Genomic DNA, 20,975 nt, shown 5'->3' with positions numbered 1-20,975 from the left:
GAGTCATCCCCTCGTATGGGCTACCTACAAATAATATGTTTTATCCAAAATTTCAACCTTTCACTTATAATTACTATTTTTTAATTAATTTTAATATTAAATTATTGTAAATTTCTATATTATTTTTAAGAATATAAAAAAATTAAAAATAGCTAATTGAACTCAATACTCTTTGATAGTACTCGAAATAATAGGAAATTGTTTATTTAATTTATCTTTTCTTACATTTTAAGTTAATGGGCTACTTACATTAATAGTAGTCTTGATCATTATTCAATAGTCCAATATAAGAGAATTTGACTATCAAACAAGCCCACACTTTCTTTGGGTCATAATAAGCCTTTTTTTGAAACTCAAAATTTCATTTTGATAATAATTAAAAAAAAAAACTAAAGCACTATAAAAAAATTATTAATATATAAAAAAAAGTTAACATTACATAAAATCATTTTCCTTACAAAAAAAAAAGAAAAAAGAAAGAAGGGTCTATTCAACTCAATTACACATTCTATATAATATTTAAAATCAGTCATAATTTTTATTTTACCAAATTTTAAAATATAATTGTAATTATAATAATGATTTACAATAAAATATTATTTTCAAACTAACTAGGATAATTAAAATAACAAATAATCTTACATAATAAAAAAAATTAGGGTTGATTATAAGTTCTCATCTATCTAAATGAAGGTATATATATGAGTTCTAAAGGTGTTATTGGTTCGATTTTTGAGTTCATCGAGATCTTCAATTTTTTAGCAAATTCGAAAACTAATCCAAATTTAAATAATTCTAATAAAATCAAATCGAATTGAATTTGATTTTTTAATATATAATTATTTAATTATGTGTAATAAATTATATATAATATATAGTTAAAATAAATAATAATTTGATAACATAACTCGAAAATCAAATCGAAAACCGTACTTGAATTCAAATTATTTTAAAATTCGAAAACTAAAAATAAAATTCGAATATTCGATCCAGACCTATAACCGACATTGGGGAGGCGAGCTAGGTTAAAACAATTAAAATTATTGTCTAAAGTTTTCGATACACAAACTTAATAATATTATTATAGCATTTAACCAAATAGATTTGATAAAATTAATATATATATATATATATATATTATTATATGTTTTCGATATAACTAACATTAAACCCAAATTTCGGGACCTGTGTTAATACCAACTTAGTGAAAAAAAACCAGTAAGAAATGAAAAGCTTTTACTTTTATTTTAGTATTTAGCTATTAGTTAAGCAAATAGAAAATCTAGTTAGCAAACAAAACAAAACAAAAAAATGGAAAATATCTAGGGTATATTTAAGAAAATTGAATAAAAGTTGAAGGATGTATTTATGAAAATGGAAATCAAAATCCGATCCTACGGCTTGGACTTGAACGGCGAGCCATCGACCACGAAACTCGGTGCTTGGTCTTTCTCTTTTCTCTCACTTGTTCATTTTATCTACACGAGAACACTGGACGGACGATAGATAACCATATATATCTTCTTCAAAAACCAGATATCGAATGATTGAATAGCTTCTCCAACCAGAGCTATCGAGACGAGAACAACGTTAATGGAGTCTGGAAGGAACTTGCTCGCTTCAGCACCGCCATTTCCAGCGCGAAACAATGTTAAGAATTGCACTTCTTCATCGTCCTCAGGTCAATTATCTATCCTTCTCGTCTTCCATTGTTGCGAACGGAAGTTGCATTGAAATGCGTTGTTGTTACGTTCTCCATTCTTATTCGAAATTTCTCTCCGAATCGTGACTGAATTTGCGTTTTGACTACTAGATAACGATTTCATCGTTTCGTGGATGTTTAGACTTGTAAAAACCTAAACAGACGGTTTTCCTAATGAAAATCTATGGAGTTCTGAAGCAACTTGATAGTTGATACACTATAAATCACTTCTCATCAAATTGTTCACTATATCCTGAGAGTGACAATGATTTCTTGATACAATTTCTCACTAACTTCAGTTACTTTTTGATTTCATTGTGATTTCTGCTACATTTTGGTGAAACATGTTAGTTATTGGAAATCCACATGATTACATTTGATCACAATCTGTATCTTCTTATTCTCTTTTACTTACTTTGGCAGTTCTAATGCTTCATGATCAAGCAGTTCCAGCTTTTAGTAATGCATCATCCTCTTCTTCATCACGTCACGATGAGAATAGAGCTTTCTTCCAAGAGTTGAAGGACAATAGAGTCTCCCATGTGAGTATTCCATTAACAAATAATGAGTATGAGCATGAAAAATATCTTGCAAATTTTTATGGCTTTCCATTATTAAAGATGCTAGAGATGAGGAAAAAGAATTATAGGCCATTGGAGGATGAGGAAGATGAGGAGGATCAGTATGTGAAGGATTTTCAAAGCCAGTTGCTCAGTGCACCCGACTTTATGCATTTGTAAGTTCTAGTAACATCAAGATTCAGATCCTCATCAATCTCCAAGTGTTAATTGCTAAGTTTTGGTTTTGGTGAAATTGAAGATTGCAGTCGCAGGAAACACCTAATTCATCACCTTTGCGTAATGAAACAAAGCAGGTCAAGGATTTTGAGCCTGGTAATGTAGTTGCACTTGCAAAAAAAGCTTTGTCAGCCTCCAAGCAAGCAGCATTGTTATGCGCGGATTTGAAATCATATGAAATTGATGCAGAAGTTGCTTTATCTGATGATTCAAGGTTTATTTGGTTACTTTACATTTCTTTCATTTCTAGTATGTTGATTTTTCTTATTAGTGTATGATAACATAACTTATTACTTAAACTGAAAACTTAAGTGTTTGTTTGATAAGCATGATTTAAAACCACTTAATTCTGTAGATTTAGCTCAAAATTAAACTAGAATACCTAGCTTAATTTGGTAAGCTATGAATGGCGTAGCTCGATAGTATATTATGAGCATACAAAAGACAATTAAACCCTTTCAAAACTAATTAAATTACATCATTGTAAGGGTAAAATGGTCTTCTAAGTATTTTTCCTACGCTTATCTAATTCTGCAGTTAATAATTTTCAGGTTTATCCAACACTAACTTTTTTGTTTTTTCTATTTACAGTTTATTATCAGAAAGTTTGCCAGAGTTTCTACAGGGAGAGAAAGTGGTTAGATCAACCCGCCTATTAGAGAGGCGATCTAAGAGACAGACTGTGTCAAAACCAAACATCACCAACTCTTTGAATGTGAATCCAAGAAAAACGAGGGAATCATTTGACCCGAACGACGGCTTGAGGAGGTTCTTATTGTGTCAAGACACTAAGCAACTTTTGACTCCAAAAGAGGAATCTGATTTGATTGATCATATACAGAATTTAATGAAACTAGATGAAGTGAAAAGTAGACTACACACACAGTTCAACCGAGATCCAACGCCTTCTGAATGGGCTGAGGCCACTAATCTTACATCTCGGGAATTGAAGTCAATAATTCATTTGGGTAATAGCAGCAGGGAGAGGATAATATTAGCCAATCTAAGAATGGTGGTTCATATTGCTAAGCAGTATCAGGGCCGTGGTCTCAACCTTCCCGATTTGTTGCAGGTCTTTTCTTTATAAAACTCTGTATTAATTTTGAAACATTTGGAAACATGAAACGAAAACAATAAGTGCTTCCAAACTGTGCAGGAAGGGAGCATGGGTCTTCTGAAAAGTGTTGAGAAGTTCAAGCCACATATAGGTTGCAGGTTTGCCAGTTATGCATACTGGTGGATAAGGCAATCAATTAGGAAGGCCATTTTTCAACACTCGAGAACGATCAGACTGCCAGTAATAATAATGCACCTTCAATTTCTATATCGGGTTTTCTTGTGTACATTCAAAACAGAGAACTTATTCCAATCTATTTTGTTTGTGGGTTCTTTCAGGATAACGTGTACGCGCTTCTGCACAAGGTAGCAGAAGCAAAGAGATCTATAGTTCGAGAAGGAAATCATCAGCCAACTAAAGAGGAGATAGCAATACGATCTGGAATTACAATGGATAAATTAGACAGTTTATTATTTTCATCGAGAAACCCTCTTTCGATTCAACAAGCTATATGGACAGACCAAGATGCTACATTCCAGGTAAATTAGACCTTGCTCGGATTCGGGCCTTGTTCATGTTGGGGTTCTGAAAAAATGATTTGAATGATTTTTTATTTCCGCAGGAAGTCATTGCAGACACTTCTATCGAGACCCCAGATGTGAGCGTGACGAAGCAGTTGATGAGGCAACACGTTCATCGACTTTTGGGCAGCCTAACACCTCGAGAGAGAAGGATAGTTCGGTTAAGATATGGAGTTGGGGTGGAAAGCGAGAAACCAAGATCGCTTCAGGAAATTGGCGATGGTCTAGGGTTGTCTAAGGAGAGGGTGCGACAGATCGAGAGCAGAGCTTTCTATAAGCTTAAGCAAAACCTGAGTGGCCAAGGGCTTGATGTTTATGCCAATTTGGTAACATAGATAGAGACTTATATTTGTTATTCCAAATTTTAATTACTTTCAATTCATTTGCTGACAAAATAGATTTTGCAAGAATGTGTATAAGTCTGCAATTACTGTCTCGATGGAAGCATAGACACGAGTAAATACATCGTCACTGTTTTTCAAATAAAAACCTAACCCGAAGCATCATTGTTGTTGGATGGGTCAAAATCTGTGAGGCGTTTAACGCAGTTCTTGAGGACTCGAAGTTCTGCTTCTTTCTCAACGAGTTTGGATTGAGCCTTATGCAGCTCGTCTTCAAGCTCCACAATTTGGCTCTCCTGTTGTTCAATCAACAAATGCGATAGTTTCTTATCTAGTTCTGATGCTGATACTCCATTGAAATCGCGAGGATCAACAACGGCTTGTCTTCTTCTTCTTCGATCATCTTGTTTCTGACAAAACAAAACAGAAATAGGTTCAATTTGAGTTGGAAGTTCAAGATTATCATTACTCATACCTCCCAATCATCTGATGTGCTTGATTCAGGACCAGAAACATCTTTAATGCAGCATCCCGGAAGCTTTTGAAGTTCAGATTCCAATTCTGCTTCGAGACGATCCATTTCAACCACGTCTTGATCGTGATCTGGATCTTGTTCCCTTTGAATACAGGGTTTAGGGTTCATCATAATACAACATTCAGTTTTGGACTTGAGAATTGGATGATGAGTATCTTCAAAAGATGATTTTCTCTTATAATGAAGTTCAGTTTTTAACTCATCAACAACTTTAACAGTTTCATCCATTGCCATATTCAGCTTACTAATCTCAGCTTTCCCAGCAGACATCATGTACATGATTCCAAACCCTACTCCCTGACTAAAGCTTGACGAAGTTTCTGAGAAGAAGATATTTGAAGTTCTTAAAAACCTAAAAAATTCAATTACTGAAATTGAAGAAATATACGAGAAAACAAACCATTAGAAGAAGACGATTCGAACTTTCCAGATGCCTTCTTACTGGTTATCCTTTTCTTCAAACGAATGAATAATCTTCTACCGCTCTTTCCATATACAGGAGAAGTACATTTCTTCACGGATTCATCAAATTCGCATAACTTCTTCTTCTTCCTTACGTTGTTCTTCGACCTAAACTTATTTGATTCGGAGCTCGTGAATGTAAATATAGACGATTCACAAGGCGCATTAGAAACGAATTCATCGCCGGTTAAGTGTGGCTCTGTATAAACGATCGATGAGGGATCTTTTCTATGATCTTCGGATTGAATAGATTTGGATTCAAACAGAGCGTTCGGATCGGCGGCGTTGTTGGTGTTGAGAAAACGTTTCGCTGCGATTCCGGTTCCGGCTACAGCTGCTGCTAGTAGAACCTGCCACATGATAGCTTCGAAGTTTCTCAAATAGCTTTAATGGCGATCACAACTTTCAACTAATCCTCACCGAACAGTGTGTGTTTGTGTGTGTGTGTGTGAAAGAGAGAGAGAGAGAGATTTGAGAAGAGTGATTCAGTGGGAAATTTGAAATAAGAAAACAAAAAAAATTAAATATAAATTTTAGATTTTAAAGGTTTGTTTGTTTGTTTGTTTTTGAGCTACTTTTCACGTGTCTTCTTTCTGCCTTCTTTTCTTCTGATTTTTACAATTTACATTTTAATAAAAAAAAATGAAAAACTTTTTGACCTTAGATTTGATTTATATATAGAATTTTAAATATAATAAACCAATTATCTAGAAAATGTTAAAAAATCAAGGGATTGAAAAGAGCTGTTAGGTTTTATGGTTGAATCACTTTTTAAAAGGAAACAAATGCCCTTCAAAACCGAAATTGTCCACGAATAGTTAACCAAAATTAAACAGATAACCTTTAAAATATTATTCGATTTGGTTATTTAAATAACTAAAACTAATAAAAAATATTATAATAATCTTTATATTAAATTATTATTTAATTATGATAATAAACTTTTATGTTCATAATAAATAAACTTAATAATTGATCCTTATGAGGTACTTTTATGTTCACAAAACATAACCTTGGTTTGAAGATATGCATTTTAATAAATAAAACAGCCAATCAAAATCATTTCAATTAACTTAAAGTATTTAGGTTCAACAACAAAATTGAATAAAAAATGTTAGACAATGTGGCAAAATGTTATTTGGTAACATAGATAGAGATTAATATTTGTTATTTCAAATTTTAATTACTTTGAATTCATTTGTTGACAAAATAAGATCATCATTGTTGTTGGATGGGTCAAAATCTGTGAGACGTATAATGCAGTTCTTGAGTGCTCCAAGTTCTGCTTCTTTCTCAACGAGTTTCCATTGAACTTTTGGCAGCTAGTCTTCTCAAGCTCCACGATTTGGCTCTCCTTCCTGCATGCGGTTCAATATCATCTTATTTTAACATAATCATTTTACTTTTTAAATTAATTTATCATGTTTTTAAATATAAAATAATATTTAATAAAAATGTAATAAATATTTAAATAATAATTCAAGTTTTTACAAATCTGGCTGGCTGTTAGAGAAATCCAAGATTTAGTTATTAATTTCCTTCTTTCTGTTTGTAATAGCCCTTGAAGTTATTTTATATTTTCATTTAGACCCTTGTCTGTTAGCCAGGTCATCAATAATTTGTAACAGAATTGTCCGGCTGTACTATTTATATTCGGTAGATTTTTCATATTAAGGGAGGCTCACTTTTCTATCTCTCATCTTCTTCTTCTTCTTCTTCCTTCCTCAGTTATTCGGCACTTCTTTCTCTCATCTCCACCAGGGGAAGACGCTTTCGTTCGGTGAAGAAGAAGAAGAAGAAGAAGAGCTGCAGAAGCGGATTCCGGCTGAAACTCCTGCACTTCCGTCCGACGATCTACTTTGCTGTTGTTCAGGTAACTGTACGTATGAACTATATATGTAAACCTTTATTTATGCTGTGATTGATTGATTGATGACATCGGTTTTGTACACCGATGCCGCCGCCGATTGTTGTACACTGCACTTCCATTGTTTGCTTGTTATTCCGTTTGATAATGGATATCTGAGTTAACTCAGTCTATGTCTAGGTCTAGGCTAAGGTAAATAAATGCTTGTTATTCCGTTTGTTAATGCTTGATTAGGTTAATAGTTGTGCTGGATCTTGAAAACCTTGAATGATTAGGTTATATATTGGTTGTTTGGGATTGATCTCCCAAGGATTTATTTATGTTTGTGAGTATTGGAACTCTGATTCAAGAAGCGAAGATCGCCGGAAATCTCTCTTGGCCGGATTTACTTCTCTGAGTTTTTTATTTTATTTTTTTATAACCTAATATTTTGATTATCAGGTCGGTCTCAAGAAATGGGGGAAGAATCGAGTAACATTGGTGGTGGTGGTGGTGACTATCCGCGGAATGAAATGAACTTTTTATATATAAAGGAAATATCTAAAGAAAAGTTCATCGCCGAGATTAGAAGATTTATGGAACCGGAAACATCCGGATTACCCATGGGAACGTATTCACATGTTACTAATGCGATCCACACTTACTATGGTATCGCAGTGACGGATACAAAACTCTACTTATCCATTCATGACTACTTTGTTTTTTCGAAAATGGACAAGGATGACTACCTGGATGATGAAAAACTTTACAGCAAAACTCTCCCAAAACTTGGAATGTCAATATCTGGATTAAATGCTGTAGATTTCATACATACTAACAACAATGCGTTAAGCTGCTGGATGAACGCCTTGGTATTTTTGCTATCCATTTTTATAATAGTTTACAAACCTCGTTTATCCATAAAATGGATAAACAAGCTCGGCAGATTGTTGGCTGTAATGATGATGGCTCAAGCTTTGTATGGGATTATTCCGACGTCCGTTTCTTCTCAAGATTTGTAATCTCAGTTTCTTGTATGCCTTGACGACGACGACGGCATTCCTTTGAGATTTGTAATTGACGAATTTGATTTTTATTTTTAGGAGGATGAATTGTTGTTGGCAACTTTAGATTTTGAAGCAAACTTTTCATGAATGTCTTTTTTTTTTTGTTATGGCATGTTTAGCCTGTTGAAGAAATTTCGTTTTGTTTCTTATTTGGTATTTCCATATATATTATTTCAACCTGCAAAAGAAATAGGGTTTATAAGCTTTTGTTGATGGAAGGAAGAATTTATAGGGTTTGAGCTACTTTTCAGTGTCTTCTCTCTGCTATGATTTTTACTTTACATTTTTGTTTATTTTTGTAAAAAATAAAAAAAAAATTGACCTAAGATTTGATTTATATAGACAACGGATTAATAATCAAAATTTAAATTAACCGAATACTAAACAAATAACCATTTAGGCGTGGTTCAATATTGATTATTTAAATAACTAAAACTAATCCAAACATCATTTACTATTATTCATCACTCAATAAATTTATTATTAAAAATATTAAAAATACTCTCTAATTTAAAATTTAATAACTGATCCTCATAAAATACAGATGAAAATTGTTATAATTTAATCATAACCTTTTTTTATATATAACTTTTCTCGTGAATTGTGCTAAAATATCTTATTCATAAAATTTGTTCATATATATATATATATATATATATATATATATATAACAGCCAAACAAAAATCATTTCAATTAGCTTAAGGTGTGTTTGATAGCCCTGGAATTGGAATTGGCATTGGAATTGGAATTGGAGGGTCCAATTCTAATTCTTATGTTTGTTAGACACTTTAATATTAAGAATTGGAATTGGAATTAGAATTTCAATGGAATTCAATATAGTGTAATTTGATAGTTCTCAATTCCTATCTTTTTAGGTCGGAATTGTAATTCCAAATTAACACGTTTTTCATATTTTTGACATGTTTAACACGTTTTTCACACATTAAACACGTTTTACACGTTTTTTTACACGTTTAACATATTTTCATATTTTGGCACATTTAACACGTTTTTGGCACGTTTAACACGTTTTTGACACGTTTAACACGTTTTTGACACATTTAACACGTTTTTCACGTCCTTGACACGTCTAACACGTTTTTGACACGTTTAACATGATTTTCACGTTTTTAACACGTTCAACACGTTTTTGGCACGTTTAACACGTTTTTGTCACGTTTAACACGTTTTTGTCACGTTTAACACGTTTTTGACACGTTTAACACGTTTTGACACATATAACACGTTTTTCATGTCCTTGACATGTTTAACACGTTTTTGACACTTTTAACACGTTTTTCACGTCTTTGACACGTTTAACATGATTTTCACATTTTTAATACGTTTAACACGTTTTTGACACGTTTGACATGTTTTTTATGTTTTGGCACATTTTGCACGTTTTGACACGTTTAACAAGTTTTTCACATATTTAACACGTTTTTGACGCGTTTAACACGTTTTTGACACATGTAACACGTTTTTTACGTTTTGACATGTTTAACGCGTTTTCATGTTTTTGACACATTTAACACGTTTTTTTTTACGTTTTTGACAGGTTTACCACATTTTTGACACGTTTTACACGTTTTTCACGTTTTGGCACGTTTAACAAGTTTTCACATGTTTAACACGTTTTTAACACGTTTAACACGTTTTCACGTTTTTGACACATTTAACACATTTTTTTACGTTTTTGACACGTTTATCACATTTTTGACACGTTTAACACGTTTTGGCACGTTTAACAAGTTTTTCACATGTTTAACACGTTTTTGACACGTTTAACATGTTTTTGACACATTTAACACATTTTTTTACGTTTTTGACACGTTTAACATGTTTTCACGTTTTTAACACATTTTAACACTTTTTTTACGTTTTTGACACGTTTACCACATTTTTGACACGTTTAACACGTTTTTCACGTTTTAGCATGTTTAACACGTTTTTCACATGTTTAGAACGTTTAACACGTTTTTGACACATTTTCATGTTTTTAACATGTTTAAAACGTTTTTAACACGTTGTTGACACGTTTCACATGTTTTTTTACGTTTTTGACACATTTGACACATTTTTAACACGTTTAACACGTGTATAACGTGAAAATCGTGTTAAAACGTGTGAAAAATGTGAAAACGTGAAAAACGTGTGAAAAACGTGTAAAAAACATGAAAACGTTTGAAAACGTGTGAAAAACGTGAAAAACATGTAAAACGTGTTAAAACGTGTGAAAAAAGTGAAAACGTATGAAAAATGTGTGGAAAACGTGTGAAAAACGTGAAAAACGTGTTGTAATGTGTGAAAAACGTGAAAACGTATTAAAACGTGTTGTAATGGGTGAAAAACGTGTGAAAACGTGTTAAAACGTGTGAAAAACATGAAAACGTGAAAAACGTGTGAAAAACATGAAAAACATGTTAAAACGTGTGAAAAACGTGAAAACGTGAAAAACATGTGAAAAATGTAAAAAACGTGAAAAACATGTGAAAAACGTAAAAAACGTTTGAAAAACGTGAAAAACGTGTGAAAAACGTGAAAACCGTGTTAAAACATGTGAAAAACGTGAAAAACGTGTGGAAATGTGAAAAATGTGTTAAAACATGTGAAAAGCGTGAGAAGCGTGAAAAACGTGAAAAACGTGTGAAAATGTAAAAAAATGTCAAAAATGTATTAAACGTGCAAAAACGTGAAAACATATTTTAAAAGTTAACATTTTGAACCGATATTTTATTTTACAAACATTGGAATTTGAATTGAATTACAATTCTATCATTTTCTCAAACATAGGAATTGGAATTGAATTACAATTCTATCATTTTTCCAAACATAGGAATTGAATTGTAATTCAATACCAATTCTCATGGAATTTGAATTAAAATTCCATTGCCAATGCAAATTTCAAAACCCCCTCATCAAACACACCCTAAAGGATTTAAGTTCAACAGCAAAATTGAATAAAAATGTAAGACAATGTGGCAAAATGTTATTTGACCACCATGAATACACAAATCTTCGCATATCCCAAAATGGTGTTTATAATAAATTCAAAAATAACTTTTTATATCAATGTACCACCAAGAAAACAGCTTAGAAATAAATATATATAAAAAACACTGTAACAAACTCAAACATAATAATATATTGTTTACTACACAAACTAGGTCATAATTATGCATAATAAAAATCATCCAGACTGTAAGTTTGAATCACCAAGAAAAAAAAAACAAAGCATGAAGATGAAGAAGAAGAAGAACAGATTTCTACTCCTTATTGCCTTGCATGGGAATCACTAAATATTGCACCTGCATGTAAGAACTCGCAATAATTAATTTCACATTTTCCAAATCGAAAGAAAGAAATGTTTATAGAAGAAGATCATCCATTCTATCTACAAACTAGTTCAATAAGATCATCCATCCAAAAGTAGAGAAAAAAACTTGAATTGTCATGTTCATTACTAAACAAGACAAGAAAGGAGAACCTAAATCTCCGTGAACAAGCAAGGGCGAAGCAAGAATTTGAAATCTACCCGGGCTACCATTTTGGGCTAGCCCATTTTGGTCCACCCGGGCTACAACCCAGGTAGCCCATAAGGTAAATCCGCCCTTTAAAACAAACATCCACGACGGTCGAACACATTACTCAATCCATAAATTATCTCTATCTTTAATTGGTTTTCAAAATGAAATCGAAAAGAAAAACTAGCTTACGAGGTCCATTACCTAGGAAACATGCTTGAAATTTACAAACTTTGCAGTAAAGTGTCTTCAATTCTGTGAAAGAAACTGGATAATTCAGTATAAAAATAAAGAAACAAAGATACAAGTGCTTAGCAAAGCAGCATCACTTACTCTAGAGCTTCCATAGTCCATGCCCTGTTGTGTGTATGAACCCTGAAATACAAACTCAAAAACCATGATCAATGGAAATCTCAATATCATAATCCAAAATTAAACTTTGCAAAGTTTTTACCTGAGAATTGTGATTTGGGTGTACTCCATCTTTCTTAGATGAACCTTCTCCACCTTTAGATGATGATCCTCCCTTAGTATCACCCTAAATGAAATCAATTATGTCAACAGTTTGAGTTTCAAAACAAAACAGATACAAAAATTCACAAATCACATACCTCCATCTGCAAATCCAGAAGCATTTCAGATAACACCATGGCAGGATCAATAAAGCAAAACAAAGAATTCATTTGTTAAACCAACAATCAATCTTCAAACACACAAACACACCAAACTATGAAACAGAAAAAGAAAAGAGAATTTCATGTTTTTTTTACCTCTCTGTATCTAGTCAAGTAAAGTTTAAGAGGATCAATATAATCTTCAAACCCTAAAGTAGCCATTGCCCAAATCAAATCATCTCCATTGATCGTCTTCCTCTTCTCTCTCTGACACTTATCACTCGCCCTTCACCAAACAACAAACAAAGCAAGCAACTTTATCAATAAACCAATCAATCAATCAATCAAACATAGATAGATAGATAGATCTATTGAATAACCGTAATCATACTCGCTAGTGATAAAGCTGATAAACTCGGAGACGCATTCCTGAACTGTTTCCTTAGCATCCTTCGCGATCTTACCGTTAGCTGGAAGTGCTTTCTTCATAATTCGACTTATATTAGCAATGGGTAGATACCTGTCCTGTTCACGAACATTAGACCTGGGACTTTGATCGCCGCTTTCGTGGCTACCACCGCCAGGACTGCTTGGATTATTGTTGTCAGACATGATGGCAAAACCCTAAATTGAAAATAGAGATTGAGAAAGAAGGAAGGAAGGAAGAGGAATAGAGAAGAAGAGAAATTTGTATTTGGGCGCGAGAGAAGATCCACGGCCGATGAAGGAGGAGAAGAGAGAGAGGAGATCGATCGGACGCTGGAGAAGAAGAGATTAAGATTTTGAGGGTTTGCTTTATCAACACCGTTGGTTTCTCTTCCCTTTCATTTCTCTCTCTATGGATTTTTTTTTTCTATCAGAATAGGGTTTCTTGATTTGATTGGACCACGTGCACCAGCTGAAATTTATTTAAATACGCCGTCGTTTGCTTCTTCTCTAGGTCCTTCTTCGGCCGACGTTATGAGAGAGAAAAAAAGATGGAAAGAATAAAATAAAATAAAAATATAAAAAACGAATTATATGGAAAAGGTCAAAAAGAGATAAAAACTTGATTTTGTGTGAAAATAGTTTTATTTCATAATTAATTAATAGAATAATTGATGATAAAATCAAACGTTCTATTAATTATATAAGTCATTAATATGATTTTAACAGCTTTATTTTATTTTTTAAAATATCCTCATAATCTTATTTAAGGTGTTGTTAGTTTAGGTTAATAGTATATTTTTTTTAAATGACTTTTTTAATTGTTTTGTTATATATTTATATTAAAATATACTCATTCTAAAATAACTCACTTAGACTATAATATAATATTTCAAAGTTCGTAATAAATAAATATATATTTATATATATTTTTTCTTTTAATAGTCTCCTTAATCTTTTAAAGTTAGTTTGATTCACCTTATTTGTTATTTATTTATTTATTACTTTTATTTAAATTAAATTATTTTAGTATTATTTATACAAGATTTATGCCTGTTAATTATTTAAAAAAGTTATTTATTTATTGTTCATTAAGATATTATTAAACTCTGGTTACCAGGGGAATCCATCAACTTTCTTGTACACTATTAGGCCAAAGAAATATCAAAATATCTTAATTTACTTAATAGAAACTTACACACAATTATAGTTGAATAAATTTAAAACAAAATAAAAATTCAAATGAAGTTGAATTATAGATGCTTTAATGTATGTTTGAGTTTGGTAAACAATTATAATGAGAGCTAAATGTAATAACGACCAACTAATACATTATAGCATTACTTGAACTTACAACTAATCAAATAAGGAGACAATGTTGGATTATTTGAAAATTGGATACAAATGAAGAAATATTCATAGATACTTAGATACACAAATAATATCCAACTATTTTTGTAAGCTGAAAAAAGGTTTAGCAAAAGATTCAAATTAGGCAAAGGAAATTTGTAACCCATTTCATTGAGAATGAGAATTAACAGATCCAAAATGCAAGAGAAATCAACCAAGAAATTGATAAGACCATGAAAAAGGGCAACCTAAAAGTCATTTGATTCATCAAAAGCCAAACAATTTTGGGCTAGACCTAACATCATAAAGCTAATCATTTGTTAAAATCAGAAATCTAAAAGAAAGATGGTGCATATTGAAGTTGAACATACATTAATTGAGAACAAAAATAAGTCAAACTGAAACAAAATCCATAATTCAGCAAATATCTCATGTTCCAAAAATCTTCCAATTACCAAATTCCGAAAACAAACACTTGAAAGACAATAAAAACTAAGTAAAAGTAAAGATGGTAGCAGTCGTAGTAAAATTACTGAGAAACTCCTAGCCACTTGGTGAAGTTATCGAACTCGGCATAATCACTGTCTGAAATCATTGTCTTGTACCATCCCTTTCCAGCAGCTTTAATCTTCTCAGCCTCCTCCTATCATTATAACAATCAAAGTTAGCCCATAAACAAGATCATATGATTACATAAACATTGTAACTAAAATAAATGTTGTTGTTTACCTTTGGAATTGGATTCCTCTTCTTGTTAAGCTTATCTTGCTTGGCCTTCACCCTCTGATCTTCAGCAATCAGAGCCATTCTTTTAGCTGTCTTAGCATAAGGATTCAACTTCAACAAAACATTGAGATTCTTCAATGGGTTCTTCTTAATTGCAGCCTTCTTCAACTCCTTCTTAATTGGTTTAACCACAGACTGGACCTCATCAGAATTGATGATCCTAGCAAGATCAGCATTCACCATCTTCGACCTTGGAAGAACATATCCCTTCTTCTTCTCAGACAGCTTATCGAAAGACCCGTAGATGGAATCAAGCTTTTCAAAAGCAGATTTGGTCCAGATAATGAAACGACCAAGATGACCACCAGGGGCGAGCTTCAAAAGGTTCAACCTTTCAACATTAGCGATCTCCACACCAGGGATGTTCCTGAAAGCCTTAACCAGCTTCGACCCTTCAGTTCCATAAACAATCAATGGACCCTTGCGAGAAATGTAGCGACGGTTCCTCATCTTTCCTTTACCTTGACGAATAGCATGGCTATCTTTCGCCTTTTCAGCATCAGGAAAAGCACCAATCTGCTTAAGAGCCTTGATAGCAGCAGAGGTTTTCTCGATTCCTTCAACGGAATCGCTCACAACCAAAGGCAACTCAGGGACAGATTCAATTCTATGACCACGCGCCAACACTAGTGAAGGTACAGCAGATGCAGCTAGAGCAGAAACTACGGCGTACCTTTTCTGGTTGACGTTGATCCTCCTATGCCATCGGCGCCAGATCCTTGTTGGGGCAAACATCCTTCCACCACGACACATGTTTCCGAAGGCACCCTGACCAGCTCGGTGCGTTCCTCCACCGGGAACACGAGGAATACGAGACACAGCACGTCCGGTACCCCATGATTCGGCAGATGTTTGGTGACCGGCCTTCCTTGAAACAGCATAGGCTTGACGGCTATTCTTCGACATATTGCTATGAACGAAGTTGACAATGTCGGGGCGGATCGGAGCCTTCAAGACATCGGGAAGAGGAATGGAATTGGCGGCACCATCCGTAGCCATGTCGGATTCGAAACTCTGGACAGTGACGAGAGGTCGAACGGCGGCGGAAGCCATTGAAGTGGAGAAAGGAGGGAAATGTGAGCTAGGGTTGAAATGCGCTAGGGTTTGCCCTTGGGGTTCCATAGTCTGAGGCTTTTATATAGCAGTGGAGAATTATATTTTTATGGGCTTTTTACAGGCCCATCTCAGCTAATATAACCTATGTTCTTATTATTATTTTTACAGGGTTGAAAAACTAATTTTTTTTATTAATAACCAAATAATGAAAAACATATTAAAAAAAAGAAGAAAAAAAAGACTCATAAAAAATTAAAATGTGGATTAAGAGTAAAATTTAAGCATCTCAAATAAATATTAAAAAAGTATGTTTGTATCACCATTGCTCAAATTAGTTAAACCTAGATAGTCCTATTAAAAGGAGGCCAAGTCAAAACAATACATGAAAATTATATAAATTATTTATATAACTGATAAACTAAATAATAAGAAAATAGTTTAAAAAATAAAAATAATAATTACAAAACTAACTAATAAGAGAATATAATCAAATAATTTTTAAGGTTGCCTAATTGTTCAGCCTTCAAAAACATACTAATGAGAAACAATACACTCCAAAAGTTTTATTCATTTTCTTAAGAATACTAAGTTAAAGGAAGTGTGCTTCATCAAATACCTTTAATAGAATAATTTTTATCACTCTTATTTGTGTTTGATTATTATTTCATATTGAAATATATAAATATAAGTACCCATGATTTTTCTTTTTCAATTTTTAAAAAAAATATATACATTGATATAAAAAAAAATATAGTTTCTTAAGGAGTTCGCAACTAAATTTTTTCATTTTTTACTAATGAGAAACATATATTTAAGTCAAAATATTATAGATACAAAATCTAAACAAAAGTCGATATGTCCGAGTGGTTAAGGAGACAGACTTGAAATCTGTTGGGCTTTGCCCGCGCAGGTTCGAACCCTGCTGTCGACGATATATTTTTTCCGAATCCAAACAAGGAATTAATTACACATACATTAAGTGTAAACATTACAGGCATAACAAAAAGTAAAGATGACATTTTTACATTAGTTGTTTGGTTTTGATGATCTAGCAGTGAAAGAAGATCCCATAGCAACAATGGCTGAATCTTCACCACTATGATGGAATGGAAATGTGGGTATTTTTTGAAATAGCTGAATCTTGAACACCATGTTTGTTTTGAGAGGAATGGTAATGTGGGTATTTTTTGAAAACGTGGGTATAAAGCGAAAATTGAATGAAAACGTGAAAATTCAATGGGAAACTTAGGTATATTAGGAAAGGACCCCATGTTCTACATGACCTAATGTATAGATTGTATTAGCTAGCACTATCCATGTAACACACTCAGCATCATCATCTATTATATATATTTATATATAATTTGTATATACATATCACTAAGAAAGAGCATCAATATATGTTCTTTCTTCTTAAAAAAGGAAAACATGTTTTTTACAAATCCTCGACTTGCCCTTGCCCTTTATTACGAGCAACAGGCTTTCAAAATATCATCGATATCGGGATCATCCCCAGCCTCTTTGTCCTATACACATTACAACATAAAGAATTTCACCTTCTGCAATCTAAGGTAGAAAAAAGATAATGAACTTACTCTATGAACATATGAGACATTAGCTTTTCCAGGACCAGCAACAATAATTCCACCTTGTTGCCTGCAAATACATAAATTTATCAAGGAAATCACTAAATAAAAACCCGCAATTCATAGTGTAATTACCAGCCCCCTCTTGTCCTAGTGTCTTTCTCAAATGAGAGGGCCCAATCCTGGCGATATCCATCTATGTAAGCTTGTATGACATTTAATCCTGCCTAGTACATATATAACAAAAACCACTATTTTAATCACAATATAAACAAGGAAAAGAGAGATTAAAGATTTTCATTACCCCTGGAGTAAATATAGTGGAAAGTCCTGAAACAAATCCAAGTGCTGCGTATGATGAATAGCTCGGGTCTGCATATACTTCTGAAACAGAAGAAACCATGAATCTATTTCTTAGTTAATCTAAATTTCATTCAATGTTTAGATAATATTTACAAGAAGTATACCTCCTACAAATTTAGTTTGCTCTGAGAATGTTTTTGCCTACACACAAATAACTCTACCATTGTTACTTACCCACATCCAGAATCGACAATTATATGTATAAAAAAGAAGAAAACCTGCTCCACACTGCCCGGCCCAATCAGCACAAGCGCCACGCCTGATGCATCCATCCTATCCTGTTCATCAACAAAGATAGATGCAATTTAGAAAATCTGTAATTGAATTTAAAAGAAGCAGATTATCACCAATATCAGAGAAGAGGAAGACAACTGAAAACTAAATTTCAGAGAAGATCAAACACTTGTACTCTATCTAACAAACAATTAGTTTGCTACAATCCCAGGATTGATCGAACTATTAGGATAGAACCGTTCCCGGGAAGGTTCAATTGACATTTAGGGTTGGATATCTAAATGTTTGAATTTCTGTTTTCTCAAACCTAATTTTGTGAATCCCTAACCCTAGGTTCTTGAACTAATATTTCTGCTCAAACTTGAACAGTTGTAACTGAATTCTCTAGTGGGTTCGGTTGGTATATAAGTCAAACTCACCCCAATTAAGGTCATTCATGAATTTGTGAAAGTTTGTCTTATCTCTCAACTAAATTTTTTGATCTTCCTTCTTCATCTTCAAAAATTCTTGGACCATTAAGTGCTAACAGTATTCTCAAGTGTAAAAGCTTTATGTGAGCCTTCTCCTTACCTTCTTGACACTTTCTAGAGGTTAAAGATTAGTCATTGGAGGATAAATATCTTAAGTCAAGCTCTCAAAAAGGGTGCACATTCCCATTATTATGGAAATCCTAAAAGTATTGATTTGAGATTTTAGTTCGGGGGAGCAGTAAAAGAATGAACCAAACTAAATAAGGATCAACTTTTAAAAGCCATAAAAATGGATAATAGAAAAAACTGTATTTCGCCCTTTATGTCCTCATCTTCCTATTTATAAGCCCCAGCTCTCTCGCCCCTGCTGCTTCTTCTCTCCTCGAAACCCTTGAATTATTGTTTTTCTATTATTCCGCTTCACCCTGAAACAACAGAATCCTTCTTGGTCCGTTGAATCAGGAAACCTTAATCCGAGTTACAAATTCAACTTATAAAGCAGTTTTGCTTATTTTTCTACAGAAACTTCTTAATCATAGATTCATTGATTATCTCTCAGTATCAATGAGACATAGTGCAGTAATGAAAAGATGAATAATTACCTTCTTAGCAACGAGATAATCAGCGCGTTTTCTGCAGAGAACACATCTGCAATGAATATAATACAAATTACAAAGTATTAAATCACATACCAAATCAGTTTGTTAACTTGTTTCAATCAAAATATACCCGAAATGACGAGCAAATGCAACAACAGCTTTTCTATCTTTCCATAGATCAGAAATAAGGATGGAATTTCCACTCAAATCAAACACTTGTACTCTATCTAACACATCAGCCACCTCTTCACCAACCAAAGTGGATCCAATTCCTGTTTTATGTTCACAAAGGTCATTATTATAATATTATCTCATCTAGCTAGCTAGCTAATTTCTTCCAAGAGATAAACCTAGTTTCATAAGTTGACTAATAGATCATTTACCTTGAGAGTTTGAGAGAGCAGAAACAGTTACCGGACTTCGTAAGGGCGAGACATTACTGATTGAGGTTTGGCGACGGTGAGAGAAGACTCGTTGGCGACTATCATGATTGCGATTCAGTAAAATTTGAGTGGAGGAAGGAATTTGAATGGATACTTTTGCGAGATAAGCTTGTGGAAGAGAAATCGCCATTGATTGAGTTCTCAAGCTGGTTTCTCCTTGGAGAGAGAATCGGCTTCGTCGTCTTCTTTCTTAGCGAGTGAGTTGTGACAGTTAAGAGAAACTGTTGCTGTTAGTGGGAACCAAAACTCCACGTATACACATACATATATATTTTTCATTTTTATTGACATAAACAAAATAATAATAATAATAAATATTTAACTAAACTCTAATTTTAGTTTTCGGATAAAAATTCTTATTTTTAATTATTTAATTACTGCATTCATCCATTAAAATGTTGAATTTATTTATTTATTTTTATACAATTTAAATGTAAACAAATATTATAATAATTTAATAAAATTAATTATTTTTTAAATATAAATACTCAAACTAATTCAAAAGTTTAAATCCAATCTATTATTATTGATATTTTGTTGAGTTATTATTATTATATAGAGACCACTTAATAATATATAAAGTTTAAATTCATTATTATTGATAATTTATTGACTTAGAATTACATAGAGATCATTTAATAATATTTTTACACACTATATATATATATATATTGTGTCTAATTTTGTATCTGTTTACCTATAGAAAAATTTGGGATAAGAAAAATTATATTATCATATTAATTTTAGTATATCGAAATCTCGATAAAATACGAATAACATAATTTTGGTAAAAATATTCGATATACCGAAAATATAGATAATTTTCTCACCTTTAAACTCTAGTTATATCTATATTTTATGAAACCCTCTATATGGGGAAATTGGACTAAATGACCCTAAAGATAGGGTCATTTGCATCCGTGGTCACTAATAATTAAATTTGATCTGGTGACCACTTTATTTTTTTTTTGACAAAATTACCCTTTTCGCGTAACGCGAAGGGACTTCGCGAAACGCGAAGTGAATTAGGTTAATATAAATACTTAAAATTTTCATTTCCTTCATTTTGTTTCTCTCTCTTCTCTCTCTTCTTTCTTTGTTCTTGTTCGTCGGCGGCGGCGACGGCGAAAACTTC

At 32.7% G+C, this 20,975-nt stretch overlaps 6 protein-coding genes and 1 non-coding gene across 8 annotated transcripts; 3 read left to right on the top strand and 4 right to left on the bottom strand.

The window, feature by feature from the left end:
- Positions 1-1,448: 1,448 nt before the first annotated feature.
- On the top strand, positions 1,449-4,527 carry LOC124935633 (RNA polymerase sigma factor sigF, chloroplastic-like). Of its 2 annotated transcripts, none has more exons than XM_047476052.1 (8): positions 1,449-1,681; positions 2,150-2,244; positions 2,323-2,438; positions 2,522-2,713; positions 3,091-3,571; positions 3,656-3,796; positions 3,895-4,095; positions 4,179-4,527. In XM_047476052.1, the coding sequence occupies exons 1-8, from the start codon at positions 1,594-1,596 to the stop codon at positions 4,470-4,472; spliced, it is 1,608 nt and encodes a 535-aa protein (XP_047332008.1). In that variant the 5' UTR covers positions 1,449-1,593; the 3' UTR covers positions 4,473-4,527. The 2 variants fall into 2 exon arrangements, with proteins under 2 accessions (XP_047332008.1, XP_047332007.1); XM_047476051.1 differs by having other exon boundaries at positions 1,450-1,681; positions 2,126-2,244.
- Positions 4,528-4,627: 100 nt separating this feature from the next.
- On the bottom strand, positions 4,628-5,952 carry LOC124935634. The gene is made up of 3 exons (XM_047476053.1): positions 5,414-5,952; positions 4,954-5,333; positions 4,628-4,888 (listed from the first exon to the last, which is right to left on the bottom strand). Exons 1-3 carry the CDS (start codon positions 5,832-5,834, stop codon positions 4,628-4,630), a joined length of 1,062 nt encoding a protein of 353 aa, XP_047332009.1. The 5' UTR covers positions 5,835-5,952.
- Positions 5,953-6,732: 780 nt separating this feature from the next.
- Positions 6,733-8,343, top strand: LOC124933735. The gene is made up of 3 exons (XM_047474170.1): positions 6,733-6,775; positions 7,151-7,348; positions 7,784-8,343. The coding sequence occupies exons 1-3, from the start codon at positions 6,733-6,735 to the stop codon at positions 8,341-8,343; spliced, it is 801 nt and encodes a 266-aa protein (XP_047330126.1).
- Positions 8,344-11,477: 3,134 nt separating this feature from the next.
- Positions 11,478-13,377, bottom strand: LOC124936039 (nuclear transcription factor Y subunit B-1-like). Its single transcript, XM_047476488.1, has 7 exons — positions 12,919-13,377; positions 12,684-12,813; positions 12,525-12,530; positions 12,368-12,451; positions 12,247-12,288; positions 12,118-12,168; positions 11,478-11,697 (listed from the first exon to the last, which is right to left on the bottom strand). The coding sequence occupies exons 1-6, from the start codon at positions 13,137-13,139 to the stop codon at positions 12,163-12,165; spliced, it is 489 nt and encodes a 162-aa protein (XP_047332444.1). The 5' UTR covers positions 13,140-13,377; the 3' UTR covers positions 11,478-11,697; positions 12,118-12,162.
- A 1,318-nt stretch (positions 13,378-14,695) lies between these two features.
- LOC124934070 (60S ribosomal protein L4-like) lies at positions 14,696-16,241 on the bottom strand. Its single transcript, XM_047474539.1, has 2 exons — positions 15,033-16,241; positions 14,696-14,946 (listed from the first exon to the last, which is right to left on the bottom strand). The coding sequence occupies exons 1-2, from the start codon at positions 16,209-16,211 to the stop codon at positions 14,833-14,835; spliced, it is 1,293 nt and encodes a 430-aa protein (XP_047330495.1). The 5' UTR covers positions 16,212-16,241; the 3' UTR covers positions 14,696-14,832.
- Positions 16,242-16,994: 753 nt separating this feature from the next.
- Positions 16,995-17,076, top strand: TRNAS-UGA. Its single transcript has one exon. It is a non-coding gene; the product is annotated as a tRNA-Ser (tRNA).
- Positions 17,077-17,470: 394 nt separating this feature from the next.
- On the bottom strand, positions 17,471-20,038 carry LOC124935757 (thioredoxin-like protein AAED1, chloroplastic). Its single transcript, XM_047476181.1, has 9 exons — positions 19,781-20,038; positions 19,528-19,669; positions 19,401-19,446; positions 18,313-18,372; positions 18,199-18,235; positions 18,036-18,115; positions 17,867-17,958; positions 17,741-17,801; positions 17,471-17,671 (listed from the first exon to the last, which is right to left on the bottom strand). The coding sequence occupies exons 1-9, from the start codon at positions 19,968-19,970 to the stop codon at positions 17,612-17,614; spliced, it is 768 nt and encodes a 255-aa protein (XP_047332137.1). The 5' UTR covers positions 19,971-20,038; the 3' UTR covers positions 17,471-17,611.
- Between the last annotated feature and the right edge of the window lie 937 nt (positions 20,039-20,975).

The sequence above is a fragment of the Impatiens glandulifera genome, chromosome 4, assembly GCF_907164915.1.
Source record: "Impatiens glandulifera chromosome 4, dImpGla2.1, whole genome shotgun sequence".
Classification (NCBI taxonomy): domain Eukaryota; kingdom Viridiplantae; phylum Streptophyta; class Magnoliopsida; order Ericales; family Balsaminaceae; genus Impatiens; species Impatiens glandulifera.
The sequence above is the reverse complement of the archived record's forward strand: the minus strand, read 5'-3'. Positions and strand labels throughout refer to the sequence as shown.